General features: G+C 36.3%; 2 protein-coding genes across 2 annotated transcripts in view; both read right to left on the bottom strand.

The window, feature by feature from the left end:
* Positions 1 to 1,901, bottom strand: part of LOC107567376 (ATP-binding cassette sub-family G member 1-like) — a 23,675-nt gene extending 21,774 nt beyond the window's left edge. Inside the window, exon 1 of the mRNA XM_016253064.1 lies at positions 1,614 to 1,901. Coding sequence (XP_016108550.1) covers positions 1,614 to 1,676 — 63 coding nt within the window. The 5' untranslated portion in view covers positions 1,677 to 1,901. The remainder of the gene's footprint in view (positions 1 to 1,613) is intronic.
* Positions 1,902 to 8,826: 6,925 nt separating this feature from the next.
* On the bottom strand, positions 8,827 to 21,639 carry LOC107567375 (probable signal peptidase complex subunit 2). Its single transcript, XM_016253063.1, has 5 exons — positions 21,608 to 21,639; positions 20,148 to 20,160; positions 19,494 to 19,654; positions 19,242 to 19,376; positions 8,827 to 10,123 (listed from the first exon to the last, which is right to left on the bottom strand). The coding sequence occupies exons 1-5, from the start codon at positions 21,637 to 21,639 to the stop codon at positions 9,937 to 9,939; spliced, it is 528 nt and encodes a 175-aa protein (XP_016108549.1). The 3' UTR covers positions 8,827 to 9,936.
* Between the last annotated feature and the right edge of the window lie 2,606 nt (positions 21,640 to 24,245).

Raw genomic sequence — 24,245 nt, 5'->3', positions numbered from 1 at the left:
TAATGTTCAAAAAACACATTATTTTTCAAATACTGTACATTATTGGAGGTCCTCTATCCCCCGCCTCTCTCAAGCACGTCGTTTTCAACAAAGCCCCTCCTTTGACAACCGCAGTCTGCTCTGATTGGCCAGCTGACCCAGTGCATTGTGATTGGCCGAACACCACAAGCACGCGTCGGAAATGTTACCATACCATAATCGCGAGCATCAGCTTTCAAAGTAAATATCAAGACCGTTAATAATGTTAGTTTTACCATCAGTTCAAGCCCGAAAGGGCGACAGAGTTAAAAACAGTAATATTGTGAAATATTATAACAATTCAAAATAACAGTTCTATATTAATAATTTAATGTATTTCTGTGATTAAAGCTGAATTTTCAGTGTCACGTAATCCTTCAGAAATCATTCTATCAATGTTGGAAGCGGTTGTGCTGCTTAGCATTTGATTGATTGATCGATCGCAACCTGTGATACTTTGTCAGGACTCTTTGATAAATGAAAAGTTAAAAAGAACAGCATTTATACAAAGTAGAATATTTTGTAAGACTTTATTATCACGTTTTATCAATTAAACAATCTTGCTTGGAAAAAAAAAGAAAAAAAAAGCGGCTGATGAAAATTCAGCTTTGCCACCACAGGAACAAATTATATTTGAAAGTATAATAAAATAGAAAATCTACTTTAATTAGTAATATTATTGCACAATATTAAGTGTTTTTGTATTAAATAAATGCAGCCTATATGAGCATAAGAGACTTATGAAAAAACTCACTTACCCAAACTTTTAAACAGCAGTGTATATAATTTTATAATATCTATAAACTAGAAATGATTCATCTCATTGTATCACTGTAAGCACAGTGGTTTACCCGTGATATTTCTTGCCCATACCATATCTGTGGTGCACAATAATATTTCCATAGTATATTCCTAAATTAGAGTACCATCAAATGACCTTGTCATTGCTCTGTAATAATAACATCACTGTAACAAGACAGTATTTTTGCAACAGAACTCCATGCAGCATTTTTAACCTGTAAAAATACACTTGATTGTTTAATCAAAACACATTAGAGTTGTACATTTGAGAAATGTGGCTATAGTAGCCTATATTAACAGTTCATCCGTGAAACGCATGCTAAATATAAAGAGAGACGACCTAATCGGTCTCCCTCTAGCTACAGAAGGCAGATGAGGTTACTATCGGACAAAGCTTATTCTAAGCTCTGGGACAACAGGAGGCTGCTGCCCAAATGTCAGTTTAATGCAGCATAATGTGTTTTCATATTAAAACGGTATTATGTAATATAAAAGGATATAAAAATCATATGAAATTTCCATTCCAAAATTATGAAGACTTTTTTTTTTTGAATATTTTGCAATGGATTATGCATTTAAAATAAGTCATGCAATCTATGACAACAGGAAAGTATATATAAGTGCACAGCGTTTTAGATGGTAAAGTCATGGAGTCGGTGAGGGTTATTCTGGTTCATCTGAAATAAACACATCACTGATGCCTGCTTTAAACATACTTTTTTTTTAATGCAGCTTATTAAAAATGTGTTTCACAAATAGGAAATCTGATTACTAAATGAATGTTTAAATCTTACCATTATGATGGAGTTGGTCTCTGTAGTATTGTTGACTGAAAAGGCTGCCATGAGACATGCCATTCCTGTAAAATGTGCTGCGACAGACTGCGCTTCTGGCCAGTGCAGTGAGATGCGGCATGTGTTTGGTGCTCCACGCTCTCCTCGCGTCTGTTATTGTTTACACCTGCGCTGGGTGTTCAGAGGGTGACGTCACTGGCCGTGCAGCAGCGGCGGAGGAGGAGGAGGACGCGCGCGGGACACAGGACGCGTGTTTGCGATGAAATGAATGGAACACACGAAACGGAACGCACCGCCGAGGCCTCGCGGCGCGTTTTAAAAAGCTGAACTGCTTTCATAAAGCGCGACACATCGACAGCCACTAGAAAGCAAATACATTGAATATTTAGACTGTAAGCCAGAATTAAAAATGCATAAATGTATAGTCCAAATATAGCACTCTGTGTACATACATACATAAAATCAAAATGTTTACAAAAATGACATATCATTTAGTTCGTTATAGGCTAGTATATATGCATATATATATATATATATATACAGTGGGGCAAAAAAGTATTTAGTCAGCCACCAATTGTGCAAGTTCTCCCACTTAAAAAGATGAGAGAGGCCTGTAATTTTCATCATAGGTATACCTCAACTATGAGAGACAAAATGAGAAAAAAAATCCAGAAAATCACATTGTAGGATTTTTAAAGAATTAATTGGTAAAGTCCTCGGTAAAATAAGTATTTGGTCACCTACAAACAAGCAAGATTTCTGGCCCTCACAGACCTGTAACTTCTTCTTTAAGAGGCTCCTCTGTCCTCCACTCATTACCTGTATTAATGGCATCTGTTTGAACTCATTATCAGTATAAAAGACACCTGTCCACAACCTCAAACAGTCACACTCCAAACTCCACCATGGCCAAGACCAAAGAGCTGTCAAAGGACACCAGAAACAAAATTGTAGACCTGCACCAGGCTGGGAAGACTGAATCTACAATAGGTAAGCAGCTTGGTGTGAAGAAATCAACTGTGGGAGCAATTATTAGAAAATGGAAGACACACAAGACCACTGATAATCTCCCTCGATATGGGGCTCCACGCAAGATCTCACCCCATGGGGTCAAAATGATCACAAGAACTGTGAGCAAAAATCCCACAACCACACGGGGGGACCTAGTGAATGACCTGCAGAGAGCTGGGACCAAAGTAACAAAGGCTACCATCAGTAACACACTGCACCGCCAGGGACTCAAATCCTGCAGTGCCAGACGTGTCCCCCTGCTTAAGCCAGTACATGTCCAGGCCCGTCTGAAGTTTGCTAGAGAGCATTTGGATGATCCAGAAGAGGATTGGGAGAATGTCATATGGTCAGATGAAACCAAAATAGAACTTTTTGGTAAAAACTCAACTTGTCGTGTTTGGAGGAGAAAGAATGCTGAGTTGCATCCAAAGAACACCATACCTACTGTGAAGCATGGGGGTGGAAACATCATGCTTTGGGGCTGTTTTTCTGCAAAGGGACCAGGACGACTGATCCATGTAAACGAAAGAATGAATGGGGCCATGTATCGTGAGATTTTGAGTGAAAACCTCCTTCCATCAGCAAGGGCACTGAAGATGAAACGTGGCTGGGTCTTTCAGCATGACAATGATCCAAAACACACCGCCCGGGCAACGAAGGAGTGGCTTCATAAGAAGCATTTCAAGGTCCTGGAGTGGCCTAGCCAGTCTCCAGATCTCAACCCCATAGAAAATCTTTGGAGGGAGTTGAAAATCCATGTTGCCCAGCGACAGCCCCAAAACATTACTGCTCTAGAGGAGATCTGCATGGAGGAATGGGCCAAAATACCAGCAACAGTGTGTGAAAACCTTGTGAAGACTTACAGAAAACATTTGACCTCTGTCATTGCCAACAAAAGGTGTATATAACAAAGTATTGAGATGAAATTTAGTTATTGACCAAATACTTATTTTCCACCATAATTTGCAAATAAATTATTTAAAAATCCTACAATGTGATTTTCTGGATTTTTTTTCTCATTTTGTCTCTCATAGTTGAGGTATACCTATGATGAAAATTACAGGCCTCTCTCATCTTTTTAAGTGGGAGAACTTGCACAATTGGTGGCTGACTAAATACTTTTTTCCCCCACTGTATATGCTATAATGTACTGTATAGTATAGAGCTAAAATGTGATACTGTAAATAATTGAGTATATCAGTTCACTACCCAGAGCCTGTAAATAGAAGTTGAATATTGTCAATAGCCAATGCACTGCTCAAATTTTTATTCTACCAGTGCAGAATGCACTGAGAACAGGTTTAATGCACACTCCCTCTGGTGGCTGATTACTGAAAATGACTTTTATTGGCAGAGAAGTGAAAAGCCATAATCATCATCTTTTATGCCCAATTTAGTATGCTTTAGAATGAATGAATGAATAAATGAATCAATTAATAACATGGAAGAATGTTCAGCTAGGTAAGGTTCTTTACCCAACACTTCTGACAGTTTTGAAACCAGTGTGTGAGCGAGTGTGTGTGTGTGTGTGTGCACCTACTTAACCATATTTTGGGGACAAATGTGTACACATAAGTGAGCAGAACCTGACAAAATCACAGAAAACCTCAATTTGGGGACGTCCTCATTTGTAGAACTGGTTGTAAAATAAAGTAAACAAAGTTTGTTTGTTTTTTAATTGCATAAAGTTTTCTGTGAGGGGTAGGGATGCGTTTAGGTTAAAAAGTGTATAACTATCTGTATATAAAAACAATAGAAGTCTATGTAATGTCCCCATTTACATAGCTAAGTAAATGTGTGTGTGTGTGTGTGTGTGTGTGTGTGTGGAGAAAGGGTCCTGGTCACAAGGTCTTGCATGTGAGCTGCTGTTGCTGCTGCAGTGGGTCCTGAATAGTGCATTTTTTGCTGACAGCATTCCTGGCCATACATAGTTGCACAACTACCTGTTTATCAATGATTTTCCACTGCAGAAACACACACATATATAAGTCTTAAATGAGGTCCTTCTAAACATAATGGTGCAGGATGTAGCCTACTTTTTACATTAACAATGATACTTCTATCAGCAGTGATTCTGATCAGGTATTAGCATACAGTGAAGGAAAATTACCCATAACTTGTACAAAACAATACAAATGAAAGAAAGAAATGCAAATAAATATACCTTGCCGTGTTACAAATCAGGAAAAAAACTAACAATACAAATAAAACCACTATAACCAATTGATCCAGATTCATCCAATACCTACAGTAAAACAAAACAAACTAAAACAAATCTATAATCGCATGTATCTCTAAAACAAATACATATGCACCTTTGTGTAATATTGTGATTGAAGTAGGTATAAAATATTGGTTACACTTTATTTTAAGGTGTCCTTGTTACAGTGTAATTATACATACAAGTACTGAGTAATATTAATTAACTACATGTACTTACTACATGGTTAGGATTAGGGCTTGGTTTAGGGTTACTTGCATATAATTATGTATAATAAATTGTTATTATATTAGGAAGTACATGTAACATATGGAACAAGGAAACCTTCAAATAAAGTGTAACCAAAATATTTCCTAAAACAATTACACTTACACAGTTAAACTGTACATATAACTGAAAGAAAGACCTGCAACCACAATGCAGCGTTACATCATTAAACGGACAAGCATGATATAACAAGCCTATTATACTTTTTAAGGCTAAAGTTTTTTTACATTTCAGTTTTTAACAATATCACACTTAAGATTAGATTTTTTTTTATAAACCGATAAAAGCAGTTCTTATATTTAATACAAATATTATTTATTTCTTTGCATGCATAACGGGCATAAGTTATGAAACAGCAGCTAGGCTTATGGGTAAACCAAGTCCTTTTCAAAACACGCTGTGATTAGACAGAAAATACAGACACACACTCATCACTGGAATGAAAACTATGTTATTTACAGTAGCATTGACAGGGCCCCCAACCTCCCTCCCTCCCTCCCCTCTACCAGAGCTGCTGTACCATATAAATGTGAGAGACGTCAGCCATCCGGCCAGAGATGCAATGAGCTACAACATGAGTGCGCTGGGACTGATTCTTATAACTCTGCTGCTGCTGACAGCGGGTGAAGGTACAAGTGCATTTAAACAATAGAATATAGCCTTGCAACTAGTCTTGATGTGTAGGTATTGGTAGTAGTATTACAAGAAAGGTGTGGCTGCTGATGTGCATTTGCTGGTTAATGGCATTATTACTTACTGGCAAAGACAACAGTTTAGACTTGTTTTAACTCCGTTTTAACTTTTCCCGAAAGCTAATGACACAGATGTACAGGGCTGGACTTGCGGATATCGAGGGCTGTGCAGGAAGCACTGCTACGCGCAGGAGTACATGATTGGCTACCATGGTTGCCCTCGAAGATACAGGTACTCAAATGTTCTTCAGTGAATGTTATTGTATACAGATGTGAATTACATTGTACTGTGAATTGTACAAAAGTATATCTGCAGAAATGTACTTTCAATGGAGCAACCGGGTGGGTGGGTGGAGCAACCGGGTGGAGCAACTGGATGGATGGATGGATTCAGTTGTGCCTAATTATCCTTATCCATGCCTAAAAAGTTACACAATTAAATCTTGCCGAAATATTTTTTCCTCACCTTTACATTTCTCAATATTTTTTTTTATTCTTTTGTAGGTGCTGTGCTTTGCGATTTTAACCTATAACCTACTTATGAAGATGCTCCTGCTTACCAAGACGGCGTGCAGAACCTCTTCTTTCACAGAAAATTTGAAATGCTGTGTTGATTTACGAATGTTAGCATAAAGGTGCGGTCACGTCAGCCAAATTTCTCAGGCAGATGTATGAAGTCACTTTCAAACCAAGCAGCTTTCTGTTGGTCAGCGAGGCGAAATCTGTTAAATGTGACCGCACCTCAAGAATGATTTTTTGCTGCAAAATGTCACCAAGAGTTTGCATTATTCTGTCACCTTCTTAAACAATCACCTAAAAAAAAATCTGCAAAAGTAACAGCGAATAAGATCCACATTTTGATTGCCAAAAGGATCTGCCAATATGCACTCAGAATTTAGATTGACCCATTGTTAATTATTAGACTGGTCACTGTATGCAGTATATTTGTTTGGTATCTGCTCTAATTGGATTAATGGAGAAAGCAGCTCAGCTTTGGTTTCCACGGTATGACCTGCATTGAGTAACAAGAGTTTGCTGACCCACATATCTCATAACAGGGCAACAATCCCATCCAATACATAAAGGGCAAATGCAAGTTTGACGTCTTTTAACAGTTCGGTCATGAAGCAGCTGGATTGCTGAATGCTTTGTGTTGTAATTTATGGTGTTTCAATTAAATAAAATACATCTTTTAAGAAGGTTTAAAGAAAGTTTTTTTTTTCTTCAAAATGCCAGTTGTGTCTAACGTTAATTGTTTTGACTGTGATACAGGACAAAGGTATAATAAAATGTATTTAGTCTACATTGGCAGGTCGACCTGCCACAGAATTAAAAATTAAATTAAATATATTTGCAAGTTTTTATCTCATTATCTCTCGCAATTAAGGTTATATCCCAAATGCGTCGGACTTAAATCGGTCATAAAATCTAAATATAAAACAAATTTCCACCTAATGCGGTGTATAGTCTTCAGTGTTGTAGAGGAACGCGCGTGATCACACTCACAGATCCACTTTATTGGATGGGGCCAAATGTGAGTCATTCCATCTATGTGCATCAGCGTGTTCAAAGCACAATGGAACAAACCCCCACAGATCTGTTTACACAGGCTCTGCCGTCACAATAATGTCTAGGGCACAGACTGACTTTCAAAGGATAAAAGTGTAATATGTGAGTCACTAAAAATACTACCAGTGTTTTTCAGGTGTTATTTGTTGCATCTTATTTACGGTATTGTATGCGGTATTACATGTGATCTAACATGCAAACCTCACACAGTTGATTTTAAAGTCTCAATATATATTTTCTTCCATATTATGATCATTTGAGAGAAAAGGATTGTTGAAAAATATGAATGAGGATGGGGTTCTGTTCATCGGTTGTTGAGTGGATGGAGGCAGACCTGAATGCGTGCTTGGACTAAATGATTGGAGAGGTCTTGTATGAGTCACAAGATACTGTATGAGTCTGTTGTTTCACTGGAACGTCAAGTTATTACATTTTAATAAAAAAAAAAAAAAAAAGAGCTCAAAATATTTTGTGGAATATGGTGCCGTTTCATTTGCATTATGTAAATAATGAAGTCAATATTATGGTTTCTAAAATTCTGAAAGTCTGCTGGAATATGAGATTATTAACTGGAACTTTGAATCACAAACACCTTATTCTGAATGTTTATTTGTATAAAATGTTCTGAATATTTGTCTGAAAGCAAGCCTGGGTGAAATAGTTATGTAAATTCAAGCAAATAAAGAAATACATTTTTGTTTTAAAAAGTAGATATAAATAAAAAAAATAGCCATCTTTACAGAGCTAAGACTGTGCCTGCTTAATCCGAGCAAAAATTTAATGCTGAATAAAATAATATAAATAATAATAAAAGTTTTGCTTTGACCCACCTTATGCCCTAGTATCAAGTATGCTGTGTAAATGCATTCATGCCACCTCTGAGCAGCATTATACAGTCTATATAAACACACCAACATGCCACTTCATTTCCGGCGATATCGTTGACATAATTGCAAAGATATTATTTAAACTGAGCTGGATGTTGACATCACTGAATTCAATGATGAACTGTCTTGAACTGAAAAATGAGTGTTTACTATTGTCACTTTGCATTATTGACACTATTTTCCTAATTAATGCGGTTCAGTTGCTTTGACACAATCTGTATTGTTAAAAGCGCTATATAAATAAAGGTGACTTGACTTCAAAAGTGCTTCTGTGCCACCTTTGACCTTTGCAGTGTAACTTTACTGTCATTTGTATTTAAAAAAACAACAAAAAAAAAACAATCGAGGCTTAAACCGAATGTTGAAACCATTTACATGGTTTACATGGTGCATTCCTATTTTTTATAAATGTGAGTAATATAGCAATAATCTTGTCATAAATATAAAAAACAGAATATGAATTTTTGATTGGGAAATGAGTAGAGGTGGTCAAAAAAGAATAAATCATATCTAGCAAACGTTATTAAAACGAAAGATTGACATCAAACAGAAATGTAAAAACGCCGTATCACTTTATTTTGTAATTTTTTTGTTTGTTTGATAACAGGCACATACAATATGGGTAGCTAAAGCTGAATATTATTAGACAAAAATGCTTCGAATCCTTAATGGAATTCAGCAAGTTAATATTTCACAATATGGAGAAACAAACTGCATCCAGATGTACAGTTCTTTCAAAATAAATTATTACTTGATAATTTATTTACTTGAAAATATCTGTTGACAGAACACAGAAAGAAAACCAGGAAATTCAGGTCCATTCACTCCTGAGTGTGAAAAACAGGTCAAAACTGATCCAATGCTCAAAAAAAAGAAAAAGAAAAAAAAGAAACATAAAACGATTATCCCTGGTTTAAGTTTAAATGGCCAAACACAAAAGTATCAAAATGACACGAGGACAATTCAACAGATGAACACAGTCCCTCCTTTGCTTTTCATTGTCCTTCAAAGCCTAAACAACAAGTATAAATCAGAATAGAAAAAAACGTGCAGATTGAAAACATTTTATAAAGCTTGGCATATATATATATATATATATATATATATATACACAGGCATATATAGGCATCATGAAATGTGGGCGCACTATCGTGGATCACTTCCAAAAACACTCCTAAAGTAAGGAGTGACTTATTTTGCTTTATGAATACATAAATATCCTCGCAACACCTAAAAACTTATTGGGAACTGTTTTTGATTATGAAAAAAATTTAATTTATAGACCAACTTTTCATTTTTGGGTGTACTATTTCTTTAAAGTGAGCGTTTAAATTTACCTAACATCTACTGATATTGAAGAACACTGTTTTTTCTTATCTATGCATGTTGTAGAAATGTCTGGATTTTTATTAAGAGCATTATAATGAGAGACCGGTATAAACTGAACTTGCATTTAAAAAACAAAACAAAAAACATGGTTAACAAAAAAGAAACCTGGACCATTTCTTTAACAGAAGAAATAGAACGCTGTGCTGACCTTATGTAATGTTATAGCTGCGAGCTAAACTCTGATAACACTCACTAGCCTGAATAAAAGCTGTGTTTGTCCCACTAAAGCCACCGTTACTGCATGTGCGGTGTCACTGAAGGCCAGTGCCGTCAGTTTCTACTAAACGTTACTTTGTCTTCTTGTCTGTGGCCAATGTATCATGAAGCTTTGAGACAGATTTCTCATATTGGTCCATCACCAGCGTCCCGTTCTCGTCGAAGAACACCCCGACTGACTTCGTAAACTCCATCTCTCTCGACTGCTTGGTTTTCCCATCAGTGAAACACAATCTTAAAGTATACTGGTCATCAAACCTAATGGAAACAAGTCAGTAAGTTGCAATCAATTAATATTTAGAAGAATTACACTACAGTATGATGTTTTTCTTTTTCTGAAGAATGGCATTGCTATACAGTGAACAGGCGTTTAGTACAGTAGGGTTGTTAAAATGGCTGAAAAATTAAATTCAATTTGTGTACTTAAATATCAAAATTTGAATTATATTCGAATTTAAAATGCATAATTTCAGGTAGGGTGAAGAAAAGCTTTTGGCTTCTCTTCTGAGGCCACAAGAGGGCGCATTGAGCAAAATATTACTAATGCACGTTTATTCAACGCATAAGAAAACATGACTATCTGAGAGAAAAAAACAATTAAGTTGCTTAAACAACTAGAAACAAAACAGCATCATGTATGTATACATAGTTTAATACAAAGGGCAGAAAGCCAATCACACGGAGTACATTTTTTGTTTAAAAACATGAGATGCAGTGGGATGGGGAAAAAATCAATTAATATTTAGAAGAATTACACTACAGTATGATGTTTTTCTTTTTCTGAAGAATGGCATTGCTATACAGTGAACAGGTGTTTAGTACAGTAGGGTTGTTAAAATGGCTGAAAAATTAAATTCAATTTGTGTACTTAAATATCAAAATTTGAATTATATTCGAATTTAAAATGCATAATTTCAGGTAGGGTGAAGAAAAGCTTTTGGCTTCTCTTCTGAGGCCACAAGAGGGCGCATTGAGCAAAATATTACTAATGCACGTTTATTCAACGCATAAGAAAACATGACTATCTGAGAGAAAAAAACAATTAAGTTGCTTAAACAACTAGAAACAAAACAGCATCATGTATGTATACATAGTTTAATACAAAGGGCAGAAAGCCAATCACACGGAGTACATTTTTTGTTTAAAAACATGAGATGCAGTGGGATGGGGAAAAACCCGCCATAAAGTCTCGATATATGTTTTTTCAAAGTTAAAATTGCATGGCTTTATAAACATGTGGCTCCTTTGTGCTACACGCGAGTGCAACTGTGATAGATGTCCCTCTAGAAAATGCGCAAAATGTGTTCTGTGTGAACGGCTTGCTTTCAGTTTTGATGTAAACAAGATCTCCGCATTGATGTTCTCTTTTTCCGCAATATTTTTAATGAACAACGCAGCAGCGCCGCATCTAGTGGCTTCAACTGGATAGGCTAACAAAAACATTGTAACGCAACGACACTTACATCGTCATCGCATCTCATGCGCCACTGATAAGGCTGTCTCCTTAACGCACAACTAAAATTCAAATGCAATGTTTTTGCATTCGAATGTGGATTTTTATTTTAAATTAGATTCAATTTAAACTTTTTTTGCCAGCCCTATTTTACAGTACTGTCATTAAATAGTTATGGTTAGGGGTTTGTTCTACCCCCTATGGGTGTGCAATATTGATCAAAAATAAAGTATTGTTATTTTTGGAGATTTTTTTCAATAACAATTTTTGGCAATATTTTGTGCGAGTGTGTTTAAGTGCTCTTCCCATGGATTAGGCCTGTCTAAAACCACCAGTAGGTGGCAGCCCAACCTAGTCTTCATGAGCGATTCATTGAATCATTCATTCAAACGATTTGTTCAAAATGGTTGGTTCATTTAGAAACAAAGCAAATTACTGTCTTTATGAATGGGTCATTGAATCATTGACTCAAATGATTTGATTAGAAGCGGATTCATTCAAGTATGAAACATCGCAGTGTTTCTCTGAGAGGCACAACCGTTTTGCTCCGACTTTTTTGGAACTATTTTTGTTGGTGAAACATAGCAAGAACAGCCAATATTGTGTCCAAAATGTAATTCAGTATTATCAACGTTGTTATATTACATTACAATATTACATTTTGGATCACGCTAATATTTCGGAAAACTGCACGCTTGCTTGTGTGATAATACTTATGTCATATATCTTACAACTCATAAAGGGATATTTTTTGCAACAAAAACAGGGCAACAGGGTTTTTGCAGGATTTTTAAGTGCAAATTTAAGACTTTTTAATACCTTTTTAAGACCTGCACAAATAAAATTAATACCATATGAGCTGGGTAGGACAATGTCTATAGTACCATATTATACTGTAAAATGACTGTAAAAAGTAAGGCTGGGTAAAAAAATATCGATATCTCAGTTTTAATCAATTCTCATTTTTACAGAACGATATCGATTCTTAAATCCCAAGAATCGATTAGTCTAGCCTGTTTTCAGTTAATGGATGGAACATTTAAAGGCACCTCCCATCCAATAAATCGCAATAAGCATTGTGCTTTGGTACTTTTAATATGAAACAAAGACTCAGATTTTAAATTCTGTCCATTGTATTGCAGTATTTAAACAATAAATGCCATTTTGGCGCTGTTTAATGTGGAGTGACAGATCGCTGTAGCGCGGCGCACCTCAGTTCAATAGAAGCGGCAGTGCGGGGTGCACGTGAACTGATCATCTTCTCCACATTAATACCAGCTTCAGCACAATAGATTTTAATTTATGTTTGAATAAAGCCATCAAGTTTTTATGACAGCCACCATTATGTTTATATATATATATATATATATATATATATATATATAAACGAATTGAAGTATTAGTATTAATTGTAAATTGTAATTGTAATTTTATTATTTAAAAAACTTCATTGTGTAATTTTAGCAGTTGTATATTAGCCTACAAATCAGTAAATTTTAACCTTCAATATTATAGTAATGTAGTACCAACTGACTCATGTATATCTTACAGCTTTAGGTGAGATTTTTTTCCCTTGAGAAAATTTGGCATGTACTGTACCTGATATTTATCCAAAATAATCGACATTGAATCGAAAGCTTATGAATGAGAATCAAATCGTAAAATTTGTGTCAAAACCCAGCCCTAGTAAAAAAAAAAGCATAATTTACAGTTCATATACATGTTTTCACAAAAACAAAAAAGTTTTATAAAATGATAATCTTTACATTTCAGCCTTTAAACCATTTTTAAGAAAATGGAGTTGAAAGTATGAATTATTATATTAATTTAAACAATTATCATCAATAAATTATATAAATTAAATAAATTAGGGGTTTTGCAATATTAACAAAAAATATCTCTATATTTTCTGGGATTTTATCGATAACGATAATTAGACGATATTTTGCTGAGTGTGTTACTGTGCTGATATCTTAAGGACTACCGTGGACAGCCGACTCTTGAATTTTATTATATATATATATATATATATATATATATATATTATGTGTGGTCAGTTCACATCAGTGATAGAAATTAATATTTTCCAGTAAGTTGTATGGCCATTTTTAACTTTAAAAGTGTGCAACAACTTTTGAGTCAAATTCTTGCATTTGGGCTGTTACCAGTTTTCAGTTAATGGATGGAACATTTAAAGGCACCTCCCATCCAATAAATCGCAATAAGCATTGTGCTTTGGTACTTTTAATATGAAACAAAGACTCAGATTTTAAATTCTGTCCATTGTATTGCAGTATTTAAACAATAAATGCCATTTTGGCGCTGTTTAATGTGGAGTGACAGATCGCTGTAGCGCGGCGCACCTCAGTTCAATAGAAGCGGCAGTGCGGGGTGCACGTGAACTGATCATCTTCTCCACATTAATACCAGCTTCAGCACAAAATAATCATGACTAAACATCCGAAGGTTTAAGTTAAAAGAGAGTACAACTTTACAATCCGTATCCCATCTCGTGTAATCTCTCAATTAGTGTTTCACGCAAATACGTCAATATAACGGCTTCATATTCTGTGTGGTCAGTTCACATCAGTGATAGAAATTAATATTTTCCAGTAAGTTGTATGGCCATTTTTAACTTTAAAAGTGTGCAACAACTTTTGAGTCAAATTCTTGCATTTGGGCTGTTACCAAGCAAATGAAATCAGTTTCCACAAAATGTATCTTTCCAATGCAGAGGAAACACAGAAGCTGCATCTTAAGTGGCATTTAGATGCATTTACACATAAACAATGTGTCACGTAACGTCACATTTACCTCAGAGAAAACATATTCGGTGACCATAAATTCATCAGTAAGCTGGAAAAATAAACTGTAGAGAGGGGCATTTTGCTAAATATACACCATATAACATGTTTATTATATTTTTTAATTTTTGAATAAATCCAAGTTTTTATGATAGCCACCATTTAAATGTTTATATATATATATATATATATATATATATATATATAAACGAATTGAAGTATTAGTATTAATTGTAAATTGTAATTGTAATTTTATTATTTAAAAAACTTCATTGTGTAATTTTAGCAGTTGTATATTAGCCTACAAATCAGTAAATTTTAACCTTCAATATTATAGTAATGTAGTACCAACTGACTCATGTATATCTTACAGCTTTAGGTGAGATTTTTTTCCCTTGAGAAAATTTGGCATGTACTGTACCTGATATTTATCCAAAATAATCGACATTGAATCGAAAGCTTATGAATGAGAATCAAATCGTAAAATTTGTGTCAAAACCCAGCCCTAGTAAAAAAAAAAGCATAATTTACAGTTCATATACATGTTTTCACAAAAACAAAAAAGTTTTATAAAATGATAATCTTTACATTTCAGCCTTTAAACCATTTTTAAGAAAATGGAGTTGAAAGTATGAATTATTATATTAATTTAAACAATTATCATCAATAAATTATATAAATTAAATAAATTAGGGGTTTTGCAATATTAACAAAAAATATCTCTATATTTTCTGGGATTTTATCGATAACGATAATTAGACGATATTTTGCTGAGTGTGTTACTGTGCTGATATCTTAAGGACTACCGTGGACAGCCGACTCTTGAATTTTATTATATATATATATATATATATATATATATATATTATGTGTGGTCAGTTCACATCAGTGATAGAAATTAATATTTTCCAGTAAGTTGTATGGCCATTTTTAACTTTAAAAGTGTGCAACAACTTTTGAGTCAAATTCTTGCATTTGGGCTGTTACCAAGCAAATGAAATCAGTTTCCACAAAATGTATCTTTCCAATGCAGAGGAAACACAGAAGCTGCATCTTAAGTGGCATTTAGATGCATTTACACAAGGGATGTGCGGGTCTAGTCGACTAAACGGTACAGCTCCTACTAGTCGACACTGAAAACAATAGGCCCTTTCGCACCGCTTTAGTTCCAGAACTAAATGTACGGTACTAAAGTACTGGGACGATTTTGCGCGAACTATATATTTCCCAGTACCATATAAATGGTTGCATTCGCACCGAGAATGTGTACTAAGAAGTGACGTAAGCCGGTCGACAGCGTCGTCATTTGTGCGCGGCGTTCAACAACAGAAACAAAGAAGAACATTAACAACAGGAGGATGGAGGATGCTGTGATCGGAGCTGTTTTTGTTGTGTCTCGCGGGTTTCACAATAATGGACATGGAAAGTCGACGTATACGTAAAGCGATTGAAAGAACGGAAAGGAGGACTAAGAATCTCCAACGACAACTGGCAGTGCTACATTTGCTACAAGTGCCTGCACTTCAGCATCCGTCCATCTATCGCTGTTCTCCATACTTGCGAAATAAGTTGACATGTTTACAGTATGTTTACACAGCGTTTTAAATCATGGCGGGTGAGGGCGTTTTCGTACGCGTTTGGCCAATCAATGTCTACTTGCGTCACGATTAGTACCAGTTGTGCTGGTTAGACCCTGCTCCGGAGTAGGAGCTAATTTGGTTCTCGAAAAAGGCAGTCTGGTACTAAAATCGCTCTCAGTTCCGGCGGTGCGAACATGCCGAAAAGTGGGTAGTTCCACAATTAGTTCTGGTACTATTAAAAGGTTCCTGCGGTGCGAAAGGCCCTAATAGTTGATTATACGACATAAAAACAAAAGAAAAACAAAAACAGGATTTTCTCATTCACATTACCATCATTTTAACATTGCATTTAAACCATTTTAAATAAGTTAAAATAAAACGTTTGAAAAAGAATACATTATTTTTAAAAGTTTATCTGGGCGGAAACTACATTTTTACCTCAGACCTCACATGCGTTTTCTTCGTGTCACTGTTAATAAGTGAGTCATTGCGATTGAACCGAATCATTTAAACGCTTGATTCATTCATGAAGGAAACACCGTCATGTTGCTCAGAGATGCAAAACAGTGCTGCTTTTTGTTGGCGAAAAAGAGCAAAAGCAGGAAAAACGGTGTCTAAAACGTAAGTCTCTTAACTTCTTGTTTATTGCACTGTTGTATAAAATAACACATTTGATCACATTTGTAATCATGATGACTTTGAGAAAAAAACGGCACTCAACTATATGAAATTATATAAATATATACATTTTCTGCCCCCATATCTTGAATTATGTGATCATTCTAAATGCATTTTAATAGACCGATTCATTCAGTGGAAGAACGCACTATAAATGCGCGCACTAGTTTAACCTATATTAACTGACTTCATCACCTAATGTATGTGTGCAGACTGTGCACGGTTTTGTTCGCTTTTTGCGATGTACTCAATGTCGAATCGTACGCCGTTAAAACAACAATTACGATATTAAATCGCAGACTAATCGTATATATCGCACACCCTACTGTTTTGATTTTTATAATGCATCGCCTTCTTATCGATCCACCAGTTCACATTTAAAGCTCTGCGTGTTTGCAGGGTAAAAACATGGGCCGATTTACGCATTGGTCTGAGTACCAGTTGTGCTGGTTAGACCCTGCTCCGGAGTAGGAGCTAATTTGGTTCTCGAAAAAGGCAGTCTGGTACTAAAATCGCTCTCAGTTCCGGCGGTGCGAACATGCCGAAAAGTGGGTAGTTCCACAATTAGTTCTGGTACTATTAAAAGGTTCCTGCGGTGCGAAAGGCCCTAATAGTTGATTATACGACATAAAAACAAAAGAAAAACAAAAACAGGATTTTCTCATTCACATTACCATCATTTTAACATTGCATTTAAACCATTTTAAATAAGTTAAAATAAAACGTTTGAAAAAGAATACATTATTTTTAAAAGTTTATCTGGGCGGAAACTACATTTTTACCTCAGACCTCACATGCGTTTTCTTCGTGTCACTGTTAATAAGTGAGTCATTGCGATTGAACCGAATCATTTAAACGCTTGATTCATTCATGAAGGAAACACCGTCATGTTGCTCAGAGATGCAAAACAGTGCTGCTTTTTGTTGGCGAAAAAGAGCAAAAGCAGGAAAAACGGTGTCTAAAACGTAAGTCTCTTAACTTCTTGTTTATTGCACTGTTGTATAAAATAACACATTTGATCACATTTGTAATCATGATGACTTTGAGAAAAAAACGGCACTCAACTATATGAAATTATATAAATATATACATTTTCTGCCCCCATATCTTGAATTATGTGATCATTCTAAATGCATTTTAATAGACCGATTCATTCAGTGGAAGAACGCACTATAAATGCGCGCACTAGTTTAACCTATATTAACTGACTTCATCACCTAATGTATGTGTGCAGACTGTGCACGGTTTTGTTCGCTTTTTGCGATGTACTCAATGTCGAATCGTACGCCGTTAAAACAACAATTACGATATTAAATCGCAGACTAATCGTATATATCGCACACCCTACTGTTTTGATTTTTATAATGCATCGCCTTCTTATCGATCCACCAGTTCACATTTAAAGCTCTGCGTGTTTGCAGGGTAAAAACATGGGCCGATTTACGCATTGGTCTGAACTCTGAACAAAACAACAGGCTTTTTGAAAATGCTCATTCTCTGGCGCGTTTGGTAGAAATATCACTGTTTCCCCAGTAACGGCAGAACACAAAGCAGCGCAGCACCGGACTTTGAACATGCAGCGCTCCCGTTTATTTAATGAAATTGTAGCCTTTTTTGAAGTTTAATCATCACATTCAGCTATATCGCAATTCTGGTCTTTCCATACCCAAATTTAAGACCTCTTGAAATAATAATTAAGACTTTACTGTACAATTTAAAACTTTTTAAGGCCTTAAATTTGATACAACTAAATGTAAGACTTTTTAAGACCCCGCGGAAACCCTGGGGCAAGTATCAGTGAATGCTTTTGGACTCTCAAGACATTTGCTTTTTTTTTTTTTTTTTTGCAAAAGAGAGTGACACTTGACTATGTCAGCATGCATATCGTTAAAACAACAATTACGATATTATCGTAGATGATAAATATCGCACACCCCTACTATGCTGAAAACAGAATCCAGTCATAAAAATGGAATTAACAGTATAATGTGGAATGTCACAGAATTTGGCAAATTTTGGAAGAATAAATAAATCGAATCAAATTGCTTTGTGAAGTAGTGTCTATGAATATTGAGGTGCAGAAAGACTGCTATTTAAATGAGAAATCTGAATGTTCTGAGTGTCTACGTTGTAAATGGGCGCCGCAGTTGCGTTTACTAAACATTCATACAAGCACACGTGATGCTCGTGGTGTTTTCAGTGTCTGCAATCTGACTATATGAGACACTGCACATGAACTTCATCTCCAGAACTGCTCTGAAATGTCATTTCCCCAGCATTTTAACATTTCACTTAAAAAAAATAAAACACAAAAAAATATTGTTATATCATATACACACAAACACCCAAAGGTCTTCACGACAACACTTCAAAGACTTAAAAACTTGGTTTAACCTGAAATTATGACAGAAATATATTACTATTGTACAGTAGAATGTAATTCTCACAGTTAAAATAATAATAATTTTAATAGTATACTTAACTGGATTACATTTGAAAAGACTTTATATTATATATAATATTAATGTTTAATGCAGTAATTTGATTACTAATGTTTTTTGATCAGTTTAAGTCAAAATGTTGGGGGAAAAACTATTTTTTTGGGGAAAAAACTTTTAATATGGCCCTATTATTGTAAACATTAAGGTTTATGAATTCAATTGATAAGGCATGCTTTTTTAAATTAAAATTTCACTACACCATGAAAAATGAATCTAGAAAAGTTAACATGGAAAACATAGAATTTGGGAAAAATACTGAAAAAAATGAAAAAATAAAACAAATTCCATGCTGCCCTATCCAGAAAGATAACATAAATAAAATTGTATAAATAAAAGGAGAAAAACAAATGCAAAATTAACCTTTTTAGGCTAGAGGACAGCTGCCAGATGTGATCCGGGTCCATACCAGCTGGGTCCTTCTGCATGGCCATGAGGAAGATGTTATTCTCTTTGTAAGAGGTGTAGAGGGTCAAAATCCCCATCATGATGAAGTATGTGTGGATCTGTTAAGGATAAAAACTGAAGCAGTGCCCAGTTTACATTCATTTACACTGTCAAACCTCCCATGTAAATCATCTCCACTCTGTTGGGAGTTTGCTCAGTGAAGGATATGATATGACGCAGCACGCCAGTACAGGCTTGGACTCTGGGAACGGGTGCAGGTAGTCCCAAATTAAAGCTACAATGGCGAAAAGGCAGGAGACCGTGCAAATGAACAGTCGTCCATCGACTAAGGTGAAGTTCTCAATGTAGCAGTATTTTTCGATCAGAACCTATGGTTGAAAAAGAAAGGCGATTTAGTACAAAACTCAAAAATATGCTAATAAATTACTCCGGAAACCACATGATAATCCATACACATACAGTTGAGGTCAGAATTACTAGCCCCCTTGGTAAATATGAGCAAAGGCGGCTGTGAAAATAAGTCTACATTGTTTATCCTTTTGCTCTTCCTTTGAAAATATTCACAAAAATCTAACCTTTGATTGAAGTAAAACAATTGAAAAACTAAAGAATACAGTTCTGATGTGCAGAAAAACACTGTTGAGGTTCACAAAATAGAAAGTGGCAGTAATACAATACAGTGCCTATAGAACATCTTGAGCGAAGTGACGTGTGGCCGAGTATGGCGACCCATATTCGGAATTTGTGCTCTGCATTTAACCCATCCAAGTGCGCACACACAGTAGCGAACACACACACACACACACACACTGTGAACACACACCCGGAGCAGTCATCTTCATACCTCTTTGAAAGATTTACTTTGTCGTACAGCCTGAAATCAAAACCCATTAGAAAAAAATACCCTTTCCTGCTTTATTTACAAATGTTATAATAGAATAGAACTAGAATAACAGGGTTGGAAAAGTCCTCAGTCCCCTGATTTAATACTTCGTAAAGCCACCTTAATTACAGCCATTAATCGTTTCGGATATGTCTATATAAGCTTTGCACACATAGATTGGAGAATATTTGCCCATTCTTGCTTGCAGAATTCCTCAAGTTCAGTCAAATTCCATGGTGAGGGCCAATGGACTGCTCTCTTCTCTTCCACAAACTTTCTTTGGGATTTAAAGGTCCCATATTGTCAAAACTGAAATTTCCTGGCTTTTTTCACGATTACTGAGGTCTAGGGCCTATTTAGCTACCATATAAGTTTCAAAACAGTAAGTCCACAGTAAAATTCACACAGAATGCTTAAAGTTCTAGCCATATTTCACGAACCGTTGTGACTTCCGTAAAAAGTTGACGTCAGAACTACACAGTCACTGCCTTCAGTCACCACCCCGAGCACCGCCCACCGTCCCACTCTCCTTCTGCCAAACCCCCAGACAACATCGCGTCCATGCCATATAGAACATCTTGAGCGAAGTGACGTGTGGCCGAGTATGGCGACCCATATTCGGAATTTGTGCTCTGCATTTAACCCATCCAAGTGCGCACACACAGTAGCGAACACACACACACACACACACACTGTGAACACACACCCGGAGCAGTCATCTTCATACCTCTTTGAAAGATTTACTTTGTCGTACAGCCTGAAATCAAAACCCATTAGAAAAAAATACCCTTTCCTGCTTTATTTACAAATGTTATAATAGAATAGAACTAGAATAACAGGGTTGGAAAAGTCCTCAGTCCCCTGATTTAATACTTCGTAAAGCCACCTTAATTACAGCCATTAATCGTTTCGGATATGTCTATATAAGCTTTGCACACATAGATTGGAGAATATTTGCCCATTCTTGCTTGCAGAATTCCTCAAGTTCAGTCAAATTCCATGGTGAGGGCCAATGGACTGCTCTCTTCTCTTCCACAAACTTTCTTTGGGATTTAAAGGTCCCATATTGTCAAAACTGAAATTTCCTGGCTTTTTTCACGATTACTGAGGTCTAGGGCCTATTTAGCTACCATATAAGTTTCAAAACAGTAAGTCCACAGTAAAATTCACACAGACTGCTTAAAGTTCTAGCCATATTTCACGAACCGTTGTGACTTCCGTAAAAAGTTGACGTCAGAACTACACAGTCACTGCCTTCAGTCACCACCCCGAGCACCGCCCACCGTCCCACTCTCCTTCTGCCAAACCCCCAGACAACATCATGTCCATGCTTTTGCTGAGCAACAACAACACAGAAACATGTCGAAAAGGTTATTTTTAACCACTAAACCAGATCGGCCGACCTGTAATGCTACACTCAAAGGATGGACGATCTGACCACTCTCCTTCTGCCAAACCCCCAGAGAACATCGCGTCCATGCCATTGCTGAGCAACAACAACACGGAAACATGTCGAAAAGGGTATTTTTAACCACTAAACCAGATCGGCCGACCTGTAATGTTACACTCAAAGGATGGACGATCTGACAGGATTGTTACTATGAGGTGGATCACTTCTAACATGTGTAGTAAAGACAAACTCACCGTGTCTATCTAGTCATGATAATAATAATAAGTTTAATTTATATAGCGCCTTTCCCAAGCTCAAGGACACTGCACAATGACAGAAGCAAATACATTCCTACATACATGGACAAGACATTTTCCAAGTCCAGAACATGTGGTTGCAGTTGCATAATACAGTATTATAGAGAGGGAAATTATTATTTTTTAAAATACCATTATAACAGGTAACATTAACATGACATTATAATAGGTAATATTGGTGGAACATATAGGTTTTGAGTTTAGACTTAAATTCGTGGAGTGTGGTTATTGTCCGGAGAGCCAGGGGCAATGTGTTCCAAAGTTTGGGAGCTATAGCAGAGAAAGATCTACCTCCCATAGATAATAGGCGAAATCTCGGAACACAAAGAACTTCAACTCCAGATGATCGAAGTGGACGAGAGGGAATATATGGAGAAAGCAGGTCAGAGAGATAGGTAGGTGCAAGACCATGGAGTGACTTAAAGGTAAGCAGAAGAATTTTATAAATGATACGAGAGGACACAGGTAGCCAGTGGAGGTTGAATAGAATAGGAGTGATATGTGCAGACCGTTTAATATAAGTTCTCGCTGCAGAATTTTGAATATATTGCAATCGAGAGATTGGAGATGGAGCGTACTGGTAATCCGGAAAAAAAGAGCGTTGCAGTAATCAAGGTGAGATATGATTAAAGCATTTACTAGTAATTCAGCATCTTTTGAACTGATGAAGGAACGGAGTTTGGCAATACGGCAAAGTTGAAAAAAATGCAACTTTGGAGAGCTTACTAATATAAGCATCTAGATTTAGATTAACTGTGGCAGATGGGATAATTGACGTGGCTTCGAGGTCAAATATAGGGGCATTTGTTATGTTTTTTGTTACAGTTGGGGGCCCGACAAGTAAGATATATATTTAGTCAAATTCAAACTGAGAGAGTCGGAGCTAAGCCAAGTCCTTTAGTCTAGATTTAGATTAACTGTGGCAGATGGGATAATTGACGTGGCTTCGAGGTCAAATATAGGGGCATTTGTTATGTTTTTTGTTACAGTTGGGGGCCCGACAAGTAAGATATCCGTTTTAGTCAAATTCAAACTGAGAGAGTCGGAGCTAAGCCGAGTCCTTTAACTTGTTGACACATGACAATAGAGATGCAGTCTGGTGGAGAGAGTCAGGTCAAGTTTTAAAATAGACATTTTTGGACTGAACTTTAAGTGCTGTATTTGTGGAAAAGCAAAAACAGCACACCACCCAAAACACACCATTAATTAATTTAGGGCTGCACGATAAATCGAAATGGAATCGAGATCGCGATTGAACAGAAGCTGCGATTGTCATGCGTATCTTTCAGTGAAGCACGGTTCTGTGATCAGCAGTAAATCTCCATCCAAAGGCCAGAGAAACTCCAAATACGTCTCGCAGAAGAAACCCAGAAAACGTCTATCGCTGCAGCTTAAAAAACAGAAGATTCAACTGCTTTCATTGATTCAACGTGACTAATAAACACACGACTACGGCAATATACGGTTTATCTGAGTTCTTATTATAATTTTCATTCAAATAAAGTATATTTATAATGCAATGCCTTTATCACTGCTTAAATACTATGAAATATGTTGTGTGCCTTATTCTGTGTAAGAAGCCACATCATCTCACAGAAGGATTTATTTCAAACACTCGACTGACGTTATGAAGTGAGTTTGGAGTAAAAATATGTTATTAAATGTGGTATTTTCACATGCTTTCAGATGGAGCAGCATTTACTACACAGAGCCGTAGTTCACTGAGAAGCTATGCAAACAGCTGTCATTATCGCGAATGATTTCTTCGATTTCAGAATCGCGCAATAAAAATGTTTTGCGTAACTTGTCAGTGAACTACGGCTATGTGTAGTAAATACTGCTCCATCTGAAAGCACGTGATGATGACTTCCTGCTGATTACAGAACAGGCTTTACTAACAAAATGCGCATGACAATCGCATTCAATTAATCGTGCAGCCCTAAATTAATTAATGTCCCAACCCACGGTGAGGAGGATAGTTTGAGTGGCCAAAGACTCTTTTGAGTACAGGGTTATATGGTCAGATGAACATTTTGGCACACACACACACACACACAATATGGGTTTAAAGGGGTACACAGGGATATAAAAATACCCCATGCCCACTGTTAAACATATTCCTGTTTCTTTAATGTTGTGGGTAGGGCTGCCCCCTAATAGTCGATGAGGTCGACAAATTTGCAGAAAAAAAATCCACAGGAAGTGGTGAGGTCATGCAGTCCGTGACGGACAGATCGTTAATGGCTGGTCTTTGTGGTAATACAGTACATCCAAACACTTGCCTATCATTCATCGACCACAAATATGGCTTATCATCGGAAACATGCAAGTAGTAGCAACTTTACATGGCCGCTCAATCTAATGTTAAC

Source organism: Sinocyclocheilus grahami, unplaced genomic scaffold (assembly GCF_001515645.1).
Source record: "Sinocyclocheilus grahami isolate Dianchi unplaced genomic scaffold, SAMN03320097.WGS_v1.1 scaffold1152.1, whole genome shotgun sequence".
NCBI classification, from domain to species: Eukaryota; Metazoa; Chordata; class Actinopteri; order Cypriniformes; family Cyprinidae; genus Sinocyclocheilus; species Sinocyclocheilus grahami.
This window is presented reverse-complemented; position numbering and strand designations above follow the sequence as displayed.

What these genes read in the sequence shown, in the direction of transcription:
- LOC107567375 (XM_016253063.1), bottom strand. Translation starts at nt 21,639, where the DNA reads ATGTTCTCTGGGGGTTTGGCAGAAGGAGAGTG. An exon ending in CTGGCGTGCTGCGTCATATC is followed by an intron (nt 19,377 to 19,493) that starts ATATCCTTCACT and finishes ACAGATCCACAC; the next exon opens with ATACTTCATCATGATGGGGA. An exon ending in CTGTCCTCTAGCCTAAAAAG is followed by an intron (nt 10,124 to 19,241) that starts GTTAATTTTGCA and finishes TGTTTCCATTAG; the next exon opens with GTTTGATGACCAGTATACTT.